The 15,762-nt window shown below is 42.3% G+C and overlaps 1 protein-coding gene across 4 annotated transcripts in view; it reads left to right on the forward strand.

Moving 5' to 3' along the window:
- PAPLA1 (Phosphatidic Acid Phospholipase A1) overlaps positions 1-15,762 on the forward strand; it is a 131,086-nt gene that overhangs the window by 86,443 nt on the left and 28,881 nt on the right. For 3 of the 4 annotated variants that reach the window (XM_028303370.1, XM_028303371.1, XM_028303372.1), the window contains exons 3-8: positions 1,552-7,598; positions 8,978-9,107; positions 9,942-10,056; positions 10,675-10,744; positions 11,851-11,991; positions 14,405-14,555. In XM_028303370.1, coding sequence (XP_028159171.1) covers positions 1,552-7,598; positions 8,978-9,107; positions 9,942-10,056; positions 10,675-10,744; positions 11,851-11,991; positions 14,405-14,555 — 6,654 coding nt within the window. The remainder of the gene's footprint in view (positions 1-1,551; positions 7,599-8,977; positions 9,108-9,941; positions 10,057-10,674; positions 10,745-11,850; positions 11,992-14,404; positions 14,556-15,762) is intronic. The other variant, XM_028303373.1, reaches the window with a different exon arrangement.

Raw genomic sequence — 15,762 nt, forward strand, 5'->3', positions numbered from 1 at the left:
TTAGAGCCCATGTGAATTTATAATCGTTAAATTATGCATCGCGCCAAAACTGGTCTTTGGCTTGACCTTACTTATACACTTGATGCAAAGTTAAACCTTTGCAGAAGATATTCAATTTCGCCTTTTAATTAACTTAGAAATAGCACTGTTGATAGCGTTTGATTTCACAATAGATTTTGCCTATTGTTTATGTAACTTGAAAATATAGGGAGGGAATCCTCCATGATTTACCTTAGTTACCCGGATGCGCCAGAAGGAGGGTTATTATTTACTTTTTTTCTAAATCAAATTGTGTCATAAACGGCACAATGAACTAAATACATTTCTTCATCTTCTTCTTATTCGTTACGCTCTTGGCAGAGCGGTAGTTGTCGCGTTGAGGCGTTGTTCACATTGGTTGTAGAGGCGGATACAACTCTCCGCACGATCTCCCGCCATCTCTCTCTATTGGCAGACTGTCTGGTGCAGTCACATACGCCGTCTCCCACTGCTGATTTCACTTGGTCGGTCCAGCGCATTGGTGAACTGCCTGAAATACATTTGGAATGGCACAATTTAGGAGCTCTCATAGTCAAGGAGTGTTGTCTTCCTTCCAAGAGAGGACAATAAAATTTTATAGGATCTGGGGGCACGGCAGTGCCCCCACCAAGTCGAGCAAAAAAGCGGCACGGCCGTACCATCCTTTTCTCGAAGCAATTCAGGCCATTTTCGACCGCCTGTAACTTCGTTGTGGATAAAACTAGAAGGCTGAATTTTCATTAGCTATGCAGGCATTGTAAAGACACGGTATATTTAAAATTTCATTCAATTTGAACCAGTAGTTTAAGAATTATAACGGGTCAAAGTTACTTAATTTTGTCACTCACTGACTCACTGACTCACTGACTCACTGACTGACTCACCGATCATCAAAATTCTAAGGCACTTCTAGCAGACCTAGAAGCTTCAAATTTGGAATATAAGTAGTGTTTGGTGTATGAATCAAGGAAAAACTAAAATATTTGGGGGCACGGTAGTGCAACCGCCAAGTCGAGTAAAATTTTTCAATTTCGGTCCAGTTTTCTAGATACATAACTGCTGTCTACAAAATACAAAAAGAAATGAGATCCCATCAAAAACAATACTTGTCAAAAAAACCAAGTCTCGCAACTCAGTTGTTCTACGGTAAAAAGTTGTGAGATCCATGTAATACCAAGTCCAGGCCAGGAAATCTTTAACGTTTTACATAAATATATTGACTTGGCCATCGCATGAAAACACGAGTAAATTAAATTATTTAGTGCGATGGCCAAGTCAATATATTTATGTAAAACGTTAAAGATTTCCTGGCCTGGACTTGGTATTACATGGATCTCACAACTTTTTACCGTAGAACAACTGAGTTGCGAGACTTGGTTTTTTTGACAAGTATTGTTTTTGATGGGATTTGATTATATCTAAGCCCTTCTTATACATGAGTTTTTCTTGGAAGAATTGACCACCCCAGACAGGATGTGAACCTGCAACCATTCCTATTACTCTATTAATAACGAATTTTCTTATTTGTTCCAGGTGCCTCCAGCTACCGGATAACTACGAGGAAGAAGATATACGCGCAGATCCCTGGGCTTAGTTCGCAGACGGGAGGGTCTAGCTCCCAAATGCCAGGTCTAAACGCGGACGGGGTCCCAGGGCTCCGACCCGGGCTGGGGCGCCGCCCCCCGCCAGAGGAACAGCCGCCAGTGCCTGAGCATCGGCCTCTGACCAGAGAAAACCGACCTCCCTCCTCGCAACCTTCTCATGGGGCAAGAAGCCATGCGCCTACGTCTCGTTCTCAGTTGCCGGAACGACCGCCTTTAGCTCATTCTGCTACGCCAGAGAATAATGCTTCTAGGCCAGGCAACAATGCGTCCATGGCAGGAAATAATGCTACAATGCCAGGGAATAATGCTCCATTGTCAGGGAATAATAACTATATCCCAGGGAGCAACGCCCGCACTCCAGGGATTAACGACTATATCCCTGGGAATAACGCTCATATGCCAGGAATTAACGACTATGTCCCAGGGAACAGCACCCACAGGCCAGGAAGTAACGATTATATCCCTGGGAACAACGCACAGAGGCCAGGGATTAACGACTATATCCCTGTAAACAACGCATATACGCCAGGGATTAACGACTATATCCCAGGGAACAATGCCCATATGCCAGGATATCAAGTCCCGATGCATCAGCAACCGTTTGCGGCAGGATCTCATGCTCCACAGCAACCCTTAATACCGTTTCCTTTACTAGGAATGGGCGTTCCTGATGCAGGGTATTACACTCCTCTAGCGGGGTACCAAGCTGCGGTACAAGTGCACTACGATCCGGGGTACCACGGCGGTAGTTATCCCCCGAACTATTCAGTTCAAACATATCAAATACCTCCAGTACATCCGCCAAGGCAAGATTGTTACGTTCCACCAGACCGCCATGCCCCTCCTGGTTTTCCCCAAAGGGTTTCACCCGCATACTCGCCCAATCCACAGGCTGATACGAAACCGACTATGTTTCACGAGTACATGAATCGCCGCAGGTCTTTTCAACACGATCTCTACAATTTAGGGGTTCCACAAAACCACGCTCAGTCCGATGATCAAGTGGCCAATGTTTACGCGACACAACCTAACGTGACTGTACCTTCCAGAAATACTGATAGATCAGTTACTATATACCAACCATCGGGTCTCCCACATAGGCTGCCTTTACGCAGAACTACGACGCCGGATCCATCAGAAGTTTGTCCCTCAGATGAAATTTTACGAGCTTTAGATCCTTGCAATATTTTCAATCCAGCAGCACAACGGTCATCACAGGCAGTTCCACGTACATCACAGAATATAATTGGGACTCCGTCTCAAATGCCACAAGCTGCGAGCTCTCACCAGGGTATCAAAATTTTTAATCCACTAGAATCGCATCAAGATACTCCAGCTCAAAATTTGCCGCCACCAGATCTAACAAAATCTGTAGGCACATCAAAAGAGTTTAACATATTAAACCCTCTAGAAGCTCGCGGTCAAGATATTAGGCCTGCAGCAGTCAAAGAGAACGAAGCCAATTTGTTTACGACAGTTGAACAAAAAGCACAGCAATCTAACCCGCCACCACCGATCCAAGGACCGTCAAGTGTTCCATCGACTTCGATCATTCCGCCCCCGCCCATGTTCTCAAATCTTGCTAGAAGAGATAGCCAGTCTTCTGTAGGAAAGGCAGTCTTACCTCCGTCTGTAGCCAGGCGCATTGGAGCTCACCACCCCATTATAAAACCTCAAACAATGCAGCCTGCCTCAATTCCTACTGGCAATATCTTCGTTCCTGCAACAACATCCAACGACAGTGGTAGATCTCCAAGCGCATCTGACCTGCCAAGGACAGACACACCACCAAGTACCAATGTACCTTCAGCGTTCGTCCAATTCCACGCGTCTTCGCCATCGGTTGTCAATTCCAAGTCAGGGTTCATTGATGGGGGTATCTCAACTATTTCCATACCATACAAGCAGCCCCAAATGCGATACGGGTATGACTGTGATCATGAGTTCCCACCAGCGTGGTTCCCGCCTGGTCCACCTGTGCAAAGGCCTAATGACAGACCTTATGCAGTCCCTGATGATGGGTCAAATGACACGCCGCCGCCGCTACCTCAACGGCGACCGAAGAGAAATACGTGCCAATGCTTTGACCAAGAACCGGCGTCAAATGATGCTGAGGTTTCTGAACCTGCTGCTGAACAAACTACTGCAGAGGCAGAATACGATGCTCCTAATGAAGAACAACAGGCTCCAGTAGCAGAAGACCCCACACCAGAAGCCGCTAGAGCTATTCCTGAACCTCCTAAAGTGACTGGGAATTTAAATTACCGGATGACAAATAGAAGGCCTCAATATTACTCCGGGCCGATAGAAGGCGTTGGAGCTATAAGTAATAGTGTAAGGCCTGTTATACCGACAGCAGAGCCTTATGCTTTTCAAGGCGCCGTGTTCATCCCTAGCGCACCTCAACCAGAGGCTTCCGATATCGAACCAGCTCCGTTTGATATAAGCCAACCGACTAATTCAGCGTCTTATGCCCAGAATGATATAAATCAAGCTCAAGCTACTGCTCAACCGGGTTACAACACTGCTTTTGATGTAAGCCGACCGATTTCAGAACCATTCGAACCCCCTCAAGAGTCCAAAGGCTTCGGTATCATTGGATCTTTAAAATCTAAACTGAGTGCCCTAGATATCAATAAGATCCAAAATACTGTAACGACGTTCTTCGATCCTGCTTACAACGACGCTAAAGAAGCAGCGACAAATGAAGGAACTTCTCGTGATTACAATCAGGGGAGTTCAGCTTTTGGACAACTAGATGGCGGTTTGGAAATATTCGTGCCCAATAACGAGCAGAGTCAAACTTACACACAGGGTTATAATAGTCAATTGAATTACCCTAGTTATAATTATAGTCAAAGCAACCAGTATTATCAGAATCAACCGTATTACACGCAAAATCAAGGATACAGTTATGAACAGGGTTATGCTTCTCCAGACTCGCAAAATCAAGGATACAGTTATGAACAGGGTTATGCTTCGCCAGTTTATGGAAATTATTTACCAGATCCACCGTCAACTGTACATCCAAACGTTCCTGCACAAGTACCCTCATCGCAAGATGTTCAAAGACAAGTCTCAGAGGCTCCTGGTCCGAGCCAAATTCCTTCAGCCCGTATACCTGATGTAGTGCCTTTGATTGAGCCAACCAATCAACTAATCGTTGGAGATAATATAGAGCGTGCGATTGAGGAAACCAATCAACTCGCTTTAGTTGAACCTGAAGCTGAAGAAATTGTAAAAAAACCTATGGCTAGTGAAACACCGATGGAGACCAGTTCGGCGTTAACGCAAAGTTATAACTCGTTTATCAATAACAATGAAGCGATTTCAACACCAGTGTCTATATTTTCGCAAATAAATGTAGACACTAACAAGAATAAACCAGTCAATACAGACTCGAATTCAGAGCCACAGGCATCGCTGAATTTCTTTGACAATCAACAATTTCATGTACCAACTACAAATGCAGATATTAGTGATCAGTTGAAGAATATGCAAATATCTCAAAACAGTGTTGTCGAGAATTCTTCAGCGTCTTCAGTATTCTTAAATAATAATATTCAACATGACGTCAAAAGCAGTATTGACTTCTTTGAAAATATAACTATTGTAACCAAACAAAGTGACACTGAAACGAATAACGCTGACTCTGAGACGAATATGGGCAATAATTTACTGCAGATTCAAGAAAGACAGGACAGTGTATCAACAGTTGACGTGTCTTCTGTCCCGCTATTCGATTTGTCCACAATTCTTGCTGCAAAATCAAAAGAAAGTGAGGACCATGATGTTAAAAATGTTGCTTTGGAAGGAGCGGACAGAAAGAAAGTCGATAGTGGTTCTAGCATCGATTTTACTGAGAACATAAGTACTTTACCTCAACCACTGACAGATGAAGAAAACGAAGGTGTCTCTGAACTAAGCATTTGTGAAACATGTCGAGAAGTTACCAAACCAGAGGAAAAAGACGTTGATGATTTAACTAGGCAGCTGATTGAAAATATTACCTCACCAATACAGCTATCAAATCCTGTGGTCGCTCCTCTTACAGAGAGTAACACGCCGGTTGATGTTCCAACAGATTTTGAGTCAAATCAATGCGCTGAGATATCACATATAACTGAAGAAACGATTGAAACTATTCAAGTACAGTCTGCCACTGAGTTATTAGATGAGGTTGAAGATATACCGATTAGCAACGTCGTTAACTACGGTTGGAAAGACGAAACATTTAATGCACCATCTGAAGTGCTATTAGACCATGACTACACTTTTCAGATGGATCCTAATGTGCTAGGATTTTACGGGAGCAATGCTATGTTCTTCGAGAACATTCCTAATAATGCATCAGATGAGTTGAAAGCTGAATTTAAAAGTTCTCAAGAAGATTCACCAGTGGTTCTGCCTTCACCAATAAGTGTGCCTTCAGCGCCCCCAGCGGAAGACGATGATACTAAATCGGACGAAACTGGTGGACTTGACGTTCATTCCATAGAGCAGGATGCAAAGAAAGACTTCCCCATTTTCGAAGAGTTCGTCATTGAACCATCTGAAACAGATGATGACAAAATAGAGTACAAAGAACGGGAACGAAGCTCAGACGATCCGGACCCGGATGTAGATTCATTCACGAATAGAGTGGAGAAGTTCAAGAAAATGGAAGAGACTGATAATGATGATTTAACAGAGGAGCAGAAGAACATGCTTTTCGATATCGCATCGGCCAGCCAGAACGCTATCGCGAGCCCCTCCATCGCGATTGCTTCGTATTTTGACACGGGAAACTTTGCTGTCGAATCGCATTACAGAAATTCGCTCTCATCCCCTTCAGGGCTGCATTTCCAAATGGGTTCTCCCGAAATCCCTATGCGCATTCCGCCAGGCTTTGAAAACGAATTCAAGAGGAGACTAAGTGGTTTGATCGCTAAAGACAATACAATGCATGACATCAACGATGATAAGGATAAGGATAAAAATCTACCGAACATTCCAGAAACATCAACCCAAACGCCTGTAGTATCCACTACTACATACAGCAGCGTGTCAAACGTTGGCGAAACCACTGTCACGTCATCGAACATTGGCCCAATAGCTTCGGAGGAAAAGCCTAAAGTGCAAGAAAGTGATATACCAACATTTGCAGTATTCCGCCAAGATTCGGGCGATGCTGCGTCTCCTCTAGCTAATATTGTGAAGAAAGAGACAGCAGAACCACCAGCAGCAATCATTACATCAATTCCTGTGACAGAAAATCTTCCAGACCCTATAGGCTTCTTTTCTTCTGCCCAAGAAGCAACAAATGCTGAACCTGACAATAACTTCAATAGATTAGCTAGTTATTTCACAACTCCAGCCAAAACGGACCCTGAAAAGTCTTTTTTTGAGCTTAGTCAAAGTCAAAACCATTATAGGCATGCCACATCAATTTCTAGTAATAATTTAATAGCTCAAAACGTACCAAGTAGCAATTTATTTTCAAACAATAACATTCCAGCCGACGCTTATTTAGCAAACATACAACTTATAAAAGACTTGACATCACCCCAAAATATCGAAATAAATAAAGATCAAATCGTTCGAACTGTGAATTACTTTACCGTGGAATACGACAACGATGAATTCAAAATAAAAACAGATGATATTAAAAAAGATGATTCAAAAAAAGAGAATTTAGATAAATCTACGAATTGTACTGAAGATGTGGAGGATGATGATAGTTTAAATGACGATAAAATATTGACTATTATGTCTAAATGCAAACACTGCTGCAATCTTGACCCTCGACGCGTTGTGACATTCAAAGTTGAGTTAGATAATGTTAATTTCAAAGTTAGGAAGGCTATGGACACGGAGGGATCGGATCCGAGTAAAGGTCCTGCAATGGAGGGAAAGAAAGATGAGAAAAAAACAGAAGTGACTGTTACGTTTGAAGATACTAATGAAGAGAATGCTGGGGTAGCGATCTTGTCTGAGGTAAATGTTTAACTATTAATAATAGATATTATTTTGTAATAATAAGTAATTGTGTTCTTACTTCATTGTGAAATGAAACGCCATGTTAAGCAATAGCCATTTAGTTTAAGGGCCTTCTCTTAAACGAGCAATGTTTTATGTTGTGAACGAAAATCAAGTTTTACATAAAATAAAATCTTCAGATATGTATGATATATTTTTAAAGGTATACATAGACAGAAACTCACATGTCGTGTACCATTTATGATATACAGGGTGGATAAGATAAGTGATCTCATTAGATTATTTCTAAACTATACAAGATATCGAAAAACTGGTCACTGATTCTGAAAGTGCTTCACGAGCTATTTCAAACGGTACCAACAATAGGTTACAGAATAAACTGGATCTATCCGAAAATTGGATCGGATCGGATCAAATCAGTGAAGGTCTGCATTACAGACTTATCCTGGTTTGCGTCATCTTAATTTTGTATTTGTATTTGTATTTGTATTAGGCGCAGGTCACAAATTTTTAGTTGGCCGATAGTTGGGTCGGGCTGTTAATCAGTATGGACATGTATGGAAGTGCGCACATTACACCGATTTGGTATCGGCCGATTCCTCATACAAATTAGAGTCGGGCCCAACTATCGGCCAACTAAAAGTCGGTGGTCTGCGCCTAGGCTTAGGGCTACATTTCACCGGGACACCACGGCGGCGCAACCAGTCGCCCGCTACCAACAAAACGTATACAGCTCTAGAGAGTTACTCACCTGGTGTCCGTTTGGTTGCGCAAAGCTGTATATGTTACGGTTAATGTGATAAATTGAAAATTATTAATAATAACCGGTTATTATGAATAATTACCGACAGTCGCGGTAAAAGTGATAAATTAATCACATTTAACAGTGATTATTTAATAATTCAACCTTAGTACTAACAAGTTTCATAAAAGAGAACAAACATATTGTGTACGTGCTCGTGTACAGCCAAACTTTTGAACGTTTTGATATCATATATTAATATAATTTGGCATAATGAGTTTGGAATGTTTCTTACATAATATTACTTTTCTATGATGCCTATAACATAATGTTTTGAAAAATAGATTAAGGTGCGGCGGGGGTGGCCCTTGGGTCACCCCTAAGCCGCCTATTTAGTTTTATACACACAAATGACCTCATATTAATCACATTTACCAAATCATGCGGTAATTATTCATAATAACCGGCGATTATTCATAATTTTCACATTTATCACTTTGACCGTAACATATACATTTTGTTGGTAGCGGCGACTGGTTGCGCCGCCATGGTGTCCCGGTGAAATAAAGCCCTTAAAGTTAAGGTGATGTAACTCAGACTAAATGACCTGATGGTAATATTTTCTAAATTCTAGAGCCGTTCGTCGTCCGACTACTCCCCAGTGAAGCACCACTGGTTCTACCGAGTCGACGTCGAGGGCAAGTCGATATGGCGCGGGTTTTCAGCGACGGATAGCAGGGCGCTGGAGGAAGCTTTCCACAGCCGTAAGTCCTACAATTCGTTCGTTCGTTTCAGCCGAAAGACGTCCACTGCTGGACAAAGGCCTCCCCCAAGGATTTCCTCAAAGACCGGTCCTGCGCCGCTCGCATCCAGGCACCTCCCGCGACCTTCACCAGATCGTCCTACAATATTCTTTTGTAACTGTCCTTTGTACTTCGATGTTTTTTGCAATAAAGTTTAAAATCATAAAAACTTGGCACAACCTACCTACCAAGGGCTTCCTCGTTGTGGATTAAAAAAATACTGATTTTCTTCCACTAATTCTTCTCTCAACACCAGCCGATTTATTGTCCCGAAGTAGTGCTAGAGCAAGCTATTTTAGGACGTATCACGCCGACAAAATGGTGGTATTATGAAAAATATTTTTAGGGTAGCTCTCCTACATGTAACGTGGGGAATGAGTTTTTTCTTCGTCTACCCGTCTATCGTGTGGGGTATCTTTGAATTGATTTAGGGTTTTTATTTGCCAAGACTATTTTTCGATTTAGAGATCCGTTTGCGAAATATGAAACTTTAAAGTGATAATTTTTTTATGGTCATCTAGCTGAACTATTAATTTGACAAATCTGGAAAAAATCATGATACTACTACTTTGATACTTTACTAATTGATCAACGTGGAAAACATTGGGGGAGGCCTATGTTCAGCAGTGGACGTCCTATGGCTGAAATGATGATGATGATGAAATAGTGCTTTTCATGAACTTTCAAAACTATAACGTTGTATACGATAGATCAGTTGGTTTGAGTTAAGAGTAACAGTCGTTAAACTTTTGTAGTGTTCTAAAAATAAAGAAAGTGATTAATATCTTTTTACAGCGGATCTGAACGAAAACACTCTGGTGGCTACCGACGGAGGCAGGTTTGACGTCAACGTGATGGGGCGGCTCCGCATTGCTGTCTACTGGCCGGATAAGCCAACGAATGTCAGGAGGTGAGTATTTAACATAAAGGCTACTTTTTACCTGACTACCCAAAAATAAGGGTAATGTTTTCAGTAGTAGGTAGTGGTTCTCACTCATGGGTTTTCTTAATTGCTACAACGCCTCGAGGTCAATAATAGCATGTAAGCTACGGCCCACGATACGATTTCGCTAAGTATGTGGTCATTCTGTGATTGCCTCAAGGCGTCGTGAGTTTTTTCATTAAAAATTCGCTCAGTGAGCGTTGGTCTTTGAGTGCAACATCCCTACTAAAGTTAGGTTAGCTTGGGGTCATTGTGCGAAATTGTATCTGCTCGGCGACCGGACTTTAATATTATAAATGCGAAAGTTACTCTTTCTGTCACGCTTTCACGCCTAAACCACTGAATCGATTTTGATGGAATTTGGCATAGAGTTTGAGTCCCGGGTAAGGACATAGGATAGTTTTTATCCCGGTTTTTGAAACGGGGACGCGCGCAAAACGTTTTTCTGTGACAGACAAAATTTCACGCGGGCGAAGCCGTGGGCAAAAAAGTAGTTTATAATATGGTAAATAAATAAAATAATAATGTTATTATTATAGGCATGTAGAGTCCCATATAATAATAGTAGTTTTTCTATGTTTTTAGATGCAGCTGGTTCTACAAGGGTGCTACTTTATACGTGCCGTACACAGAACCCATCGCTGAGAAGTTGGAGGTATGTCATTTTAGTTTCTTTTTTTACGGGTTATTTTATTATATTGTATATCCTTTCTCTTTATAACTTCAGGCTTCTCCAAACCTTCTTGCCAGAAGAGTATAGGCCATATTCTCCAATCCTTTTGCCTCATAAATTAGCCTCGTTCTCTTGCATTCATCATCATCATCATCTTCATCATCATCTCAGCCACAGGACGTCCACTGCTGAACATAGGCCTCCCCCAATGCTTTCCATGTTGATCGATTGGTAGCGGCCTGCGTCTAGCGCTTCCCTGCTACCTTTATGATATCGTCGGTCCACCTTGCGGCCTCCATTCCAGAACCTTGCTGCTCCATCGGCCGTCAGTCTCCGGCATTAGATACTAAATAACCTGATGTTTAAACATCCAAGCCTTTTTTTCACTCTGGTTATTTAGAGAAGGTCTGCTAAAGAAGAAAAAACATTTAAACCGTTAGTTGTTTATCAAAAAATTAGCGATATTATTATTGACGTCACTTTTTGTAAAGTGGTGACCTCACGACCCCCCCTCTTTAAGCTTTGACGCTTTTTATCTATATCAATTTTAATTGATTTGATAAATCAAAAAATATGTGCCAAAAATTGATAAGTTACCTGACGGACTAATTAAAACTTTCTTTTTTGTCCAGGCAACATCCATTATCATCTAACCATCCCATTTATATTCTAACTAGCGGCCGCCCGCGACTTCGTACGCGTGGATCCCGTTTTACCCCCTTAGGGGTGGAGTTTCGTAAAATCCTTTCTTAGCGGATGCCTACGTCATAACATCTATAGTCTGGTCCGTGAGCACGTAGAATTTTGTCCAATGACCCCAAGCTACCCATCCTTATCGCTCGTGCGTAATTATATTGCTGTCGCGACTGTGCGACGGGCGCCCGCAGTGAGTGTGCGAGCGCGACAGCAACATAATTACGCGCGAGCGATAAGGATGGGTAGCTTGGGGTCATTGGACAAAATTCTACGTGCTCACGGACCAGACTATACCTGCATGCCAAATTTCAGCCTAATCCGTCCGTCACCTTTGTCAGTCAGTCAGTCACCTTTGAGTTATGTATATTTAGATTTGTAACTCAATATTGCAGGAGGAATACCGCCACGGTGTGACCACAGGCGAGTGGCACAGGCGTTTAGTGCTGCCCAACAACGAATCAGTTGTGATGCACGGGCCGGCCGTCATGGTGCACTTCCCACAGTCAGCTTCCGATCCCTTCGGTTCAGCTCCCGTGAGTGACAAAAGTATTTTTAACCCCAACAGCTTTTGACCCGCATCTCCTGGCAACATGGAAGCACAAACTGGAAGAACACACACACTTTAACACAGATCTGTTCAGGTGAGGATTCTTGGATGGCTTAAACTTGGAGCGGTTTTGTTCCCCAGTCGATGAAGCACATGATGTTGTGCCCTGCGTGCCCAAACAACTGCACGCAGAAAGATTTAATGAATGCTGCTGACAACGTCACTCTTGTAGCAGAGTTTAGGCTGATACTGTGTAGGTTTGTGTCGACACGATAAGAAGAAGAAGAACACAGATGGATCTTTGATCTAACCTGGAGCGCATCTGTATTCCCAGTATCAGCTCTTAGACAGTTATTATTTGGGACTAGTTCGTTGGTACAGCACTGCAACTCCTGTGTAGTCAGAATAGATCCTCAGTGAAAAAACGGGACTATGCCCTTCTCACGTTTCCACCGCTGCAACTCCTGTATAACCAAGATAGATCCTTAGAGGGAAACGGGTCTATTCCCAACTCTCGTTCCCACCGCTACAGCTCCTGTGTAGCCAGGATAAATTCTCAGTAGAAAACAGTACTATTCCCACCTCTCGTTCCCACCGCTACAACTCCTGTGTAGCCATGATTTAGTCTAGTAGGAAACGGGACTATGCCCTTCTCTCGTTCCAACCGCTGCAACTCCTGTATAGCCAGGATCTTGTGGGAAACAGGACTATTCCCACCTTTCGTTTCCACCGCTGCAACTCCTGGATCTAGTGGGAACTTTCCCCGGGACAAACTTGTCCTTCACTGGTGGGGTTATTGGCGGTCAAGCTATAGATCCTGGCTACACAGGAGTTGCAGCGGTAGGAACGAGAGGTGGAAACTACACCCCCCAATATCCTTTCCCAATCCTAACCCCCCTTTTCTCCCTAGCTCTTCGCTTTCGGCAAACGCGTATACCGCAACCCGCCCAAGGTGAAAGTATCAAGAGACCAGCCCCTCAAGATGGATCACTTACTACTGCTGGTGCATGGGGCAGGAGAATACAGGAGCCAGAAAGAAAAGGTTGTAGGTTGTTTCAGAAATGAATGGGGAGTGAACGGAATCGTTTTACTAAGGCACTATTGAACGAGTGAACGGAACGATTCGACTTGGAATTGTTATTCATTTTTGATATGAAGGCCAACCAGTTGGCGCTATTTGATTTATCATTCATTCAATGACATGAAATGTTAAAAAGTTGGCGCCATTCTCGAATGATATGACTTTAATTTTGTTATAGTAATTTTGTGAACTGAATAAACTATTTTTTTCCTTATTAGGCAGATGGCACCACTATAAGGCCACTAATACGATAATTAGCGGTCACCAGTTGGTGCCGTCTTTCTTTTTCACTACATTTTGAAAACAACTGACCGAATTTATAGGTATCAGCAACTATATTTTAGAGTACAAAAAACAGACTTTTAATGCACAAAATAAATGACATATTTTAATGACAGTTAATGGGATATAGACACCAATCAGATGAATATTTTAAAATCTTACGTTCACTCGTTCAATTTATGTTATGAAGTTCATTCCAATATTTCTGAAACAACCTATACAGTTGGATGTGGAATCGAATGAATATTAATCGAAACGTTATTCGATTTCATACTCTCAATTCGCTGACAGCAAAAACAGTTGAAGGTGAACTTTCCGATGAACTTTTCGTGTAGATTGTGTAGAAAAGTTTTGGAGAATAGATTAATTGTAGTTCTAGATGTTTGACAGGATTTTTGTGCCAGTGTACTGGTTCCTTTGAGTAGGTATCAGATAGTTATCTGACAGGTAAAGCTATCTATCTAGAAAATAAGTGTGTAATAGAATAGGCTATCAGAGACTTACCCCCTTACTAATAAAACTTACACGCTCGTTGAACAGTATTTTAAAGTGACGTTTAGTGTGGAAATGTCATTTTAAAACAGTGTTCAACAACTGTGTAACTTTTTATTAGTAAGGGGGTTAATGAATAAGATAAGTGATAAAACATAGAACCTTGAAATTAATGTCCATATGTAAAAATAATGTCCATTTAGTAATGTATAAATAAGTAAAAAAATGTTGCCTTCAAACCTTAATAGAAAAGTATAAGTATTATTAAAAAAATTGAAAATTAGTTACGTTAGATTAATTAATATTCCATTAGCTTATATCAAAGATTATTAGAATATTTATCGATCAGTTGGCGCCCCTAACGAGTGGCCGGTCATTGACTCGCCGGGGGCGCCAACTGGCGTTTTATTTCAACGAGTATATACTTCACTAGCTTTCCGCCCGCGGCTTCGCCCGCGTGGACTACATTTTTTTTCCTAAATAAAATGTAGCCTATGTTACTAAAAGCATATTTGCACAAAATAAATGACTAAACTTTTTGTAGGAATCCACAATGCGCCCACGCGTCGTAAGGCGGGGCATAGACGAGGCGGAGATCGAAGACCCCGAACCATCGAGCATAGACCACCTGCTGCTGCTCTGTCATGGCGTCGGATCCGCTTGCGATATGCGCTTCAGGCCGGTTGAGGAAGTGGGTGAGTGACGTCATAGCAATACTACCTCCATAGCTGGACAAAGAATCTCCACAAAAACTGGTCCTGCGCTGCAGGTGCTTCCCGCGACCTTTACCAGATCGTCGGTCCATCTAGTGCAGTGGTTCTTAACCGGTGGGCCGCGGACCACTGGTGGTCCCTGGAGGCATTCCAAGTGGTCCGCGAAGACATCGTAATAAACAAGTGACGTGACGTGACGTGATGAGTCGAGTCAACACAACGCAAACGGCGCACAGTGGGCGAGAAATCGACCTCCCCTTTCATAGGATTTTGAAAAAAATATAAGTGGTCCCTGACAAGACAGAAAGGTAAAATCGTCCCTCGTGACTTAAAGGTTAAGAACCACTGATCTAGTGGAAGGTCTGATCACACTACAATCATAGGCGTACCCAGCTTCTGGCCTAGGAGGGGCAAATTAGATTTTTTAGGTCAGATACTTTGTCTTAGTTCCTTCAAAGCGACTAAAAGGGGGCCAGCTGCCTCCCTCCCCATGTAAGTAGCTTCCCTTCTGCCCCTCCCCCTGACTACAATGGTAAGACACTAATGCCCGATTTCACCGTCAATCCCTAGTTTTTAAGTGACCCTTACAGTAACACATAACAGGAATTTTGTTTTCATAGGTGTCACTTAAAAATTAGGAATTGATGGTGAAAACGGGCATCAGACCCGCAAGCCCCGGTTCAGACAGTAGAGTTAGAACTTGTAGTAAGGCGGGGCATAGACGAGGCGAAGATCGAAGACCTCGAACCATCGAGCATAGACCACCTGCTGCTGCTCTGTCATAGCTTTGGATCCGCTTGTGACATGCGCTTCAGGCCGGTGGAGGAAGTCGGTGAGTGACGTCATAACAATGCTTTTTACAGGTCTTAAGGCGATTAGTGTCCTCAATCCGCGCCAAATGGGCATTTTGTAAAGCCTACTCCTCTTTTACTGCTGGACAGAAATAGTTGAAAAAAATATATGTTATACAACAGTTCAAGGACTACATTTGTGACGTTTGAATTTTCGCTACGTCTCTTTGTTTTGGATTAAAAAAATAAATACGGGACATCGATTTTTTACTTAAATTCCCTACTCCTCCAAAACGGCTATGTTAATTTAAAAGATTTTTGCACGAATAGATTGGGAATTCTTTAATCTTTAAATGACACGTTGCGTTTTTCAATCGAACATTACTTTCATTCATAAA

This window comes from Ostrinia furnacalis, unplaced genomic scaffold (genome assembly GCF_004193835.3).
Source record: "Ostrinia furnacalis isolate ACB-3 unplaced genomic scaffold, ASM419383v2 OfSCF1233, whole genome shotgun sequence".
NCBI lineage: Eukaryota > Metazoa > Arthropoda > Insecta > Lepidoptera > Crambidae > Ostrinia > Ostrinia furnacalis.